Here is a 9419-nt window from a genome sequence, read left to right as displayed (position 1 = left end):
TCACCTTCAGCAAGGATTGTGTCTTGGGGAGCATTTGAAAAATACAAGAAAAGGAAATCAACTATTTAATAGCTTTTTTATTCTACACATCTTTAAAATAACAGTTTGCTGGGGAAATAGTTCTCACCCAATCACCACATATTTAAATGTCTTATGTTATTGAAGTATAAACCCAAAATGAGGCCAGGTAGGATCAGTAATACTGGGGCTCATAATGGAGGAGCTGAGACCTCCCAGCTCTGGAGTGCTACAGACTAAAAAGGTGGGTTCTCTGCTTAAATTTGGAGCAAGAATGGTAGACCATAGGTCAGCAGACAGAATTTTATTCCTGTATCAGCTAGACCTTTCAATATTGCTGAAAATGGAAAACTGTTTCAATGTCTGTTCCCTCACACAAGAGAAATCCAGAATCGTTTACCCACCTTGCACATCCCAGTTAGCTTAGGAGAGGACCTTTCTCCTAGGCAAGCTGGGGAAATGGGGGAAATCATGATTTTGCCTATTAAATACCTTTTCAGCCAAAACATTTCCCTTGTGACAAAATGAACCTTTATCCAAAGAGTAAAAACTGGTTAAAAAAAAAAATCACAAGAACCATCTGTGACTACATGACAGATTATAACAAACAGGAGCCAGCGGGCCCTTCCGCAGTGACCGGAACACCCAAGAACTGGTCCTTCCACACTGATAGCAGTTGATTTTTTGAAGATGAGGCAGCTTCACTACTGGCCTGCGAAAAAAGGGTGATGACTTTTGGGATAGAACTGCTCTGCCCTCCAAGGGGGTGGCTAGAGTGTCCTCCATTGTGCAGAAGGCTGAGGACCTTGTATGACGCTCTCTGAGCTTTTGCTCTTGGATGTGGGGACTATAATGCAGTGATCTGGTTGAAAGCAAAACTGAACTGTGGCATTGAAACATGATTCTCATTGTGGTACTATAGAAGAGCACCTTTTAAATGGCAAATGGCCCTTTAAATTTATCAGTGTAGGGCAACTGCAGAAGAATTAGAAGACAGAAAGTGGAGTAACAAATTGGAGATGGAAGACCTTTCTGAAAGAATTCAGGTGCTTTGGTCTTTCCCGGCCCTGTCAGCATTTTGCTTGAAGTTGGATCTGCCTAAGCACCATATGCTGTCACCATGTCTCTGGAGATAAAAGGAGGCTCTGAAACAACCATTCACTCTCTGCCCTTCATAACAGCAGGGGCAAAGCCTCGAACTAGGAGTGGTCAGTAGCAATCTCTTTCTAAATAGAAACAGCTGAAAAAAACATTTCAGCACCCACTTCCTGCCTCTTGCCCCTAGGAAAACAGGCAGGTGCAGGGCTACATGTGTACCCATGTGGGTGAGCTTAATTACGTTCATACAGAACGGCGACTGTAGTGCCCTGGGGTGCGGGGAAGTACTAGCAGTGCTGCTCTGATTTGGAGAAACACCTGATGAAATTTTAGTTCTATTACATGAATCGGCAGGACTCTCAGCTATGAGTCTGGGAGGGGGAAGTCCCAGAGTCAAGAGCACCCTGCTCCCAGCCCTCCTGTACAAGACAAGGTGGAGGAAGTTGTCCTGCTCTTGGACACGACCACTGGGACCTGTGTGTCACCCTGTGACCTACCTCCTAGGACACCTCTGAGCGATAGCTGAAGCCTGCTTACTAGAAAGCAACCCAGCAACTCTGGACACTGAAGAGACACCCCCTGTGCAGTGTCAAGAGTTTATCCCTGAAGAAGGAAAGAGGAGAAATTGGGGATGCTGGGGAAAAGGTCACTGTCTACCGAAGAGAAAATGGACAATCCTGGAAAAATAAAATGCCTGGGATACTGATGACACACAGCCTTGAGAGGGACAAGGCCAATGCTGAAAGCAGAAGCAAGGCCTGCCGAGCACAGCACACACAGCAGGTACTCACACTCCATCTGTGAGCCTGGGAGGGGACGAACAGGGCCCTCGGATGCAGTCCACATGGTGTCACCAGGGCCACTCGCCCCTGGTGCCGAGTTCACAGCCTCTGTTGTCTGGAGCTGACCTACCTGCCAACCCTCATTTGTCCTGTTCCCCTAACAGGTGCTCTGTCCTCCGGGGCCCTTCTCTCCTCGGGGACTGCATGTAGTTCAGCTTCTGAGGGCAGACCTTTGGTGCCCGAGTGCTGACTACAGGGAAGTTTCACTGGTATGTGGCCTTGAGTTCTCCTCCTCCAGCAGAGCTATTCTCTGCTTGAGCATCCTCACTTGGGTCTCGTGTCTCTCCACCATGGCCATCATCTGAGACTCCAGCTTCTTCAGTTTGTTTTGATGCTTCTTCTTCGCTTTCTCATAAGCAGCCACTAGGTTGCTGTGTGGGAACAGGTGGAAATGAGAATGAAGATTCATCCTGAGTAGCATGTGGGACACACACTGTCCTGTCCACTGGCGAACCAGGTCCAGGTAGCTCCACTCAAAAAACTGAGGAAATCAGATACTCAGCACTCGCAGCCATTCATTTATTGGCTTAACCATGACTAATGCAGCCCGAATGCTAAAGGCTCATCACCAACATACTAAGAGGGGTTTAAACCAACAATCTATACTAACCATATCCAAAATAGATAAGCAGAAACAGTAGGTGAATTCTAGAAATCTCCTGTAAATACAAGTTAGTGGGTCTATTTGTTTCTTGGCGGCATGGGATGGCCAAGTGTAAGTTACAGGGCATGTCCCTCAGCCACCGCAGTGTAAGTGACCGCGTGGGGTGAGGCAGAGAGGCTCCAGGACTTCCCTGTGTGCTCTGGGCAGGCGGATTCAGAGCACACAGGCCATGAACTAATGCTGCCAGCCAGACACAGAATGTCAGCCTCTGGACCGTGCCCCTGGGACACCGGTGACAAGGGGGCAGGGGTGAGCCCAGGGCTAGGTAAGTCCCAATACCCACTCTGGTCCAAAACAGCACCCCGAATCCATCCCACGTACCGTCAGGTTCCCACAGGGTGGTCTGAGGACCAAAACCCTTTCAGGGGAAGTCAGCAAACTTTCTAACTACAGACTGGTAAAATTGTAAAAACAGTGCCACTCAATTTTTAGAAAGTAGGTTTTCTTTTAAAAATGCAGTTTGTTTTATATGTAGTCAATTTGTATATATGTAAAGTTGTTTTTTGTAAACTAATAAAAAATTCAATTGGTCTCAGGTTTTTCCCCTAAAATGAGATTTATCAGTAGATAATTTATAAGAACACAGCTCTTTGAGATCCTCAGGTTTTCATGAGTTTTGTAAAGGTTCTCAGTCCAAAAAGTCTGCCACTGCTGTCAAAGCAGTGCTTCTTCCCAAAGTCTTCCACTGAATAGTAAGTGTCGCTCAAATGGGAGGTTTTGTAGCCAGTTTCGTTTGGAAAAAACTGGCTTAAGCACAACTAAAAAAATTTTTTTTTTTTGGTATCCGACCCCTCCCTACATGAAGTGTTCAGAGTCCATGGCATGCTGCTCTGCCCTGACACCCTGGGCCCAAGACCGTCTACACTGAATGGGTCTCGGTTTCTATGCAACACTGTGGGAAATGATACCCTAAGGAAGACCAGGCTCCACGGGGGCGGCCACTCTCTGGAGTTGGTTTCCAGCAACCACGGAAATACCCACTGGTGTATGAGCCCAAGTACCACGGTGAGTCTGCAAAGGAAGATTTTACCTGTTGGCTCGCTTTAGGTCGTTAACAAACTCTGCTGATTGCTGGTGTCGGATTTCACTGCTCTTGGTGAGCCTTTCCAAGGCACTCACCAGCTCTTGAACTCTGGCCTTTAACTTCTTTTCTCTGTATGAAGGAGAGAGAAGCGCACCGTGAGTGACTTGAGGTGACAGTGGAGGTGGGGGCAGAGAGGAGGGAGATTGAGTGCCAAATCAAAAGGCAGAACGGAAAGGGAGATCCTAGTGGGCAGAACAGCCCTTCGCGCCTGCAGAGCCGGAACACTGCTGCTTGTCACAGTGAGGACCCTTGGAAGATATCTGTCCCCGTCACACAAGACTGGAAGTCGTCTGGAGTCTCGCAGATGGGAAAGCAGCTGACCCGGAAGTTCCCTTCTGCCGCGGGCGCTCAGCAACGAGCACAGCGAGACCACGGAGCCCTGCCTTGGTCTTGACGCCCCCTCCCAGGTGTGCGCTCTCCTCAGCCACTCAGAGGGAAGAACAGAAGCCTCTGGTCTGGGCAGGCCGCCCCAGGGAGGCCTCCTCAGTGAATCTACAGGGCCCTACCTTGCAAACAAAAAGGGTGGTAGTGATGGAGGAATCATTGATAGTCCTCTCGCTTTAAAGGTTCTTGTTCTCATTTTATAAGTCCATTTGACTTCCACACTCCATGGCTTCAAGGTCTCTGGGCTCTTCACTACTATGGTGTGGGTAAAATTGAAACATTTCCAGAATTTCTTGCCTGGCTTTGGTACATCTGCATATCAACAGGCGTTCAGAGGTGTAAACAAGCAGACTTTTAGTATATTTGCATCTTATCAATGGGTAATTACCTGGGCAACAGAGGGCTTACCTGTACCTGAGAGGTGAGGGGGAGGGCCGGTGGTGTGGCTGCTTGAGCAGGAGAGAGAGATGGGCCGGACTGCAGTTTTGTAAGCAATAAATGGGTTTTAAACTTTATTTCTCCGTTTGACTGATTTTGGTTTTTAGGGGTATTTTGCCCCGGGATTTCCTTTCCCCAGACTTAACATATGGTAACCTAGGCTAACATGCGACTCAGTTTCGGGCAGTTTCTAGCATACAGTCCAGCTTACAGAGTTTATCTGATTCCACAGGAAAACCAGCCCCAGGCAAGGAACGGGTTAATGACACATCCCCCTTCCTAAGGCACCCCTCCCAGGCACAGTGCCCCGCTCCGCAGCCTGCCACGGTCTGTCTGATATGTAAACTCAGCAGGCTTCCCCAGTGGCACGTGGGTTCCGGGGCAGCAAGGACCTTACTGGGTTTGGTTCCCAGGGTATCCCCAGTGTTCAGCACCAGGCTTGGGTGACCGCTTCTCGGTGACAACAGTTGTTTAAACAGCTTCAGAACAAACTCACTGAAGGTATTTGTTTACTTGGAGCATAATGAGAAACCAGGATTTATGGAAGAAATTCTTTTAAGAACGACTCATGAGTGTATGAGGAAAGTAAATTCACACAATTGTTTGGGAAGGCACTTTGGAAGTATTTAGCAAAATAAACACATCCCTTGACTAAGCAACTCGACTTCTACAAATTTTTCTTACAGTGTTCGTGTAGGTTCCTAATGTACTTGAGAATTTAGATGGATTCACTTAGCTTTGGTTACAACAGCTAAGAATGGGAAACAACCAGGAAACTGGTTAAGTTCATCAAGGCAACTGTTTAAAAAAAATGGAGATTGACAGGCGCTGGCATACACTGTCAAATGAAAAGGGAATGTTCTATTAGATCCCACTTTTACAAAAACAACAAAAAATCTAAGTGTGAATAGCTGATATACTCTAACAATAGAACAGAAGGCTAAATGCTCAACAGTAGTGAACTCCTGGAAGAGGGATGAAGGAAAGGCTTTTATTTTTCATTTTACTTACTCTGTGGGTAAAATGGAAACATTTCCGGAATATCTCGCCTGGCTTTAGTATATCTGCATATCAATAGGCGTTCAGAGGTGGAAAGAAGTATGGCTTTAGTTCATTTGCATCTTTCCTCGGGGGTGGAGAAGTCATCTCCATATCAATGGGTAATTACCTGGGCAACAGAGGGCTTATCTGTACCTGAGAGGTGAGGGGGAGGGCTGGTGTGGTTGCTGCTGGAGCAGAGAAGGAAGATGGACTGGGACTGCAGTTTGTGAGCAATAAACAGGTTTTAAACTTTATTTCTCCCTTTGACTGATTTTGGTTTTTAGAGGTATTTTGCCATGGGACTTCCTTTCCCCGGACTTACACTCTTACACTGCTTGAAATTTTTATAATTTTGCATTTCTAAAGTATACATTTGTAAAGTATGTGAGATGCAGTCTTAGTGGTTATCCATCCTATTGGAGGGGCAGGACAGTGACCTCAGGGTGGAGGGCTCTTAGGCGCACAGATGGTTCAGCCCTTCCTGACTTTTCAAATACCTCATGTTGTACATTCTGCCTCCAGCTACTGTAAGTGCAAGTCAAGCTTTCCAAAGAAAGGAGTTGCAACACAAAAACCCAGGCCTGCTTTTATGAGGGAGGGAGGATTGAGGGGGAAGATCTTAAAGGAAATTACCAACCAGCCCTGAAGTCCTGATGACTCCATTTGTCAGCAACTCCTCCCACCCACAGTCCTTGAGAAGCAGGGGCCTTCTAGCAAGTGTCTCCCACTTGCGGGGGAATGTGAGGTTCCCCTGGGCCCTAGCAGCACCCGGAAGGCTCAGGTTCGGCTGAGTTCCTAGTGGAATCTCACAGAGGCACAGGTCTCACACACAGTGCCAGAACTGAGTGGTGTCGGGGGAGCAGCTCCCTTCCAGCTGTCCCCGCGGCCCTGCTGGCAGCCCTCCACCAGCAGAGGGAAGCTTCAGAGAGCAGGAACAATTTTTCCCCTTTCCTTCTGGCTTTAAAGAATAGGGAAGGGTTGTCCTACATTTTGTTACTGTTCCGATTTTTTAATCTTTCATTCTAAAGTCGATTCACAGTACAAAAGAAAAAACATTGTGAAGAGAATTTAAAATGTCACTACCAACTCAGTACTCATTCACCACAAAGAACTGCCTGGAGTAGTACCATTTCCCACTCCCAGTTACATCCACACCCCTGCCTCGCCCAGCAGACAGGGAGACTGGAAATCCCAGTCCCAGGATAAAACAAAGGGCTTCCTTCCCCCAGGGACCTGGCAGGTTCCAATGGAGGACTGAACCCACTCCCACCCGGAAGACCAGAGAGGCCTGCCAAGGCAGGAGAGAGCCCCCAGCTGGGGAGGCCAACCTGGGGGCTGAGAACTGTCCTGGAGAACTGCTTAGGCCTCAGAAAGGGAGATGGGAGCCAACTTGTACAAACTCCAGGATAAAACTAGGGTGCTGATTCATTTAGAAATATAAAGACAAGGCCAAATTCCAATTTAACCTGACAGGTGGGTCACTTTACCTATTTTCATTTGAGTGAGGCAGATGCCTGTACTTGAGTCACACCTGTCACTCATCTGGATGGAAACAAACACTAAACACTGGGAACTCAACTCTAGCCCACCCTCTCAGTATGGCTACAAGCCATGGCGGGCCATTTGAGCGAACTGAGGTGGCTGTGAGTGTAAAACCCACAGTGGAATTTGAAGGCTTAATAAGAAAAAAAAAAGGAAAATTATCCCAATTTTAAGGATATTGATTACATGTTAAAGTGATAATATTTTGGTTATATCAGGCAACATATATATATTTCATTTAAAATTTTTTTGCAGTGTTAAAGTGGCTCCTGGAAAATTTTAAATTACCCTGTGTCTTGCATGCATTTGTGACCTGGATTATTTTACAGAGGACGATGCTGCTCTAGAGCACGTGAGGCAGTGGGAGCAACTGGTTCCAGCAGTGCCGCAGGAGGTCCTGTTCTCAGGCACACTTAAGAAGCTCTGGAAAGGCAGAAGTGTTCTTCACCACTGGGCTGCGGATGAGCTTCATGTGGTCTTGGCATTCAGCTTAGGTGCGAAGTCACACACAGCAGCTTACTTCCCCGAGCCTACAGCTTCACCCAGAGTCTCAAAGGACCAACTGGATCAAGACCAACCATAAACCTGCTAATCCAAGTCACTTTGGAGCCTCAGTCATTCATACCCTGTTCCTTCTAGTTTTGAATTCAAATCTGCTTGGCTTTCAGTTAAGGAAGAATTTATATATTGTCTAAATAGTAAGGCTGAAATGAGCATTTTCTGAGGCTCCACACATCTGAGAAAGTAAGTTAAACCCACATGCTCCATTTGCCCCTTCAGTAGTTCATACAGTGTTTTCTAGACTGCCTATAATGCACAATCCTTCAGTGTGTCCCTTTTCACTCCCAGTAGATTAGGCACTCAAGAATATACATCTGTCAGTACAGACAATGCTGGATTACACAGTTACTATGAAAACCCAAACCTGGCACAAAATGGGTTTCAGTTAAACACCTCCCCAATTCACCAAAAAATGAGGGTTATTTCTTGTCACAGAAGATCCTATGGATCTTACTCTAACCGCATAGGGAGGTTTTTTTATTCCCAGCTGAAAGCATTTTAAGCAGTACAAAGGGGATAAGCATACGTGCCGGGATCTGAGAGGCAGAGTCAGTGGGAACTGGCAGGTGGTGAGAAACGAGGGGGTTTGCCAAAGAGCCAGGCAGGAGACAGCTCCGCAGGCCTCCGTCCACGTGCCCAAGTGGCTTGGAAGGAGGGCTCTGAGCCATCAACGGGCCTTACATTCTCCCTAAAATGAAAAGGCCAGCAGTGGTACTTTAATCACAGAGTCCAAGTGAGCTGCTAGGGAGTCACCAGGGCAAGAGCCTGGCCTCTGCAGCTGGCCAGAAAGCCTTGCAGAGGAGCTGCAATCAGACCAGAGCACAGGGAGTCACAGCCCTGCAGCCACAGGGCCTGAGTGTCTCAGTGATTGCTCATTAGAGGGAATTAGCCGCGGAGAGAGCTGTCTTCATGCGCGCTTCCTTCTTCCTCACCTTCCGTTTGCTGGTGAGCCCCAGCCAGGCTGCTGTCTCCCCTGAAGCTGCTGAGGTCACTGACGGTCTTGGTGCTGCCATGTCTAAAGGCCGCTCTGTCCTCACCTTACCCATTGGCACTTTCCCCTTGTCCCTGAGCAAGTCTTTACTCCCATGGGCATCCTATTCATTCCATCAATCTGCTTTGACTCCTTGCTCTCCACTCTACCCCTAAATACTGGGAGGATGAAGGTGTTGGCCTGGGCCTAAAAACTACCTCATGCTAAATACTTCCAATCTTTATCTCTAGGCTTCTCTTTGGATTTCTGGACTTGTCCATTTTACCTGTCCACATAACAGGTGTCTTCAGTTTAACACATCCGGAGCAGAACGTTTTGAGATGATCTCCAAAATCCCCTCTTTCCCCCTTGTCAGCAGGTGGCACCACCATTTGCCCAGCTGCTGACACCAGTCCTGAGTCAGCCTTAACCTCCCCCTTTCCTCGTCCTCCACATCCACTAAGTAGCAAAGCCCCACCTATCAAATCTTCATGCTGTTTCTGCCGCCACCACCCAGGTCCAAATGCCCTCCTGTCTCACCTGGACAACCACAAGTGCCTGCTAACTAACTGGTTTCTCTGCTTCACTTTTCCACCCACTCTTGTCTGGTTTTCACAGAGCAGCCAGAGTAAGGTTTTAATACAACAGATCAGGTCATATTACTGTCCTTCAGTGTCTTCCACCTGTACTTGGAATAAAGTCTGTGATTTTGCTTTGCACTGAGGCCCTACTGGGCCCACCCCCTGCCTATCCAGTCTCTGCACCACCCTCTCCTGG

The 9419-nt window shown here is 47.6% G+C and overlaps 1 protein-coding gene across 5 annotated transcripts in view; it reads right to left on the bottom strand.

The window, feature by feature from the left end:
* Window positions 1–57: 57 nt before the first annotated feature.
* The window catches only part of MCC (MCC regulator of WNT signaling pathway), a 395947-nt gene continuing 386585 nt past the window's right edge, over window positions 58–9419 (bottom strand). For all 5 annotated transcript variants that reach the window (XM_036995125.2, XM_073232952.1, XM_036995126.2 and 2 more), the window contains 2 exons: window positions 3653–3775; window positions 58–2329 (listed from right to left, as the gene is read on the bottom strand). In XM_036995125.2, the coding sequence (XP_036851020.2) occupies window positions 2149–2329; window positions 3653–3775 (304 nt within the window). In that variant the 3' untranslated portion in view covers window positions 58–2148. The remainder of the gene's footprint in view (window positions 2330–3652; window positions 3776–9419) is intronic.

The sequence above is a fragment of the Manis javanica genome, chromosome 1 (genome assembly GCF_040802235.1).
Source record: "Manis javanica isolate MJ-LG chromosome 1, MJ_LKY, whole genome shotgun sequence".
Classification (NCBI taxonomy): Eukaryota; Metazoa; Chordata; class Mammalia; order Pholidota; family Manidae; genus Manis; species Manis javanica.
This window is presented reverse-complemented; position numbering and strand designations above follow the sequence as displayed.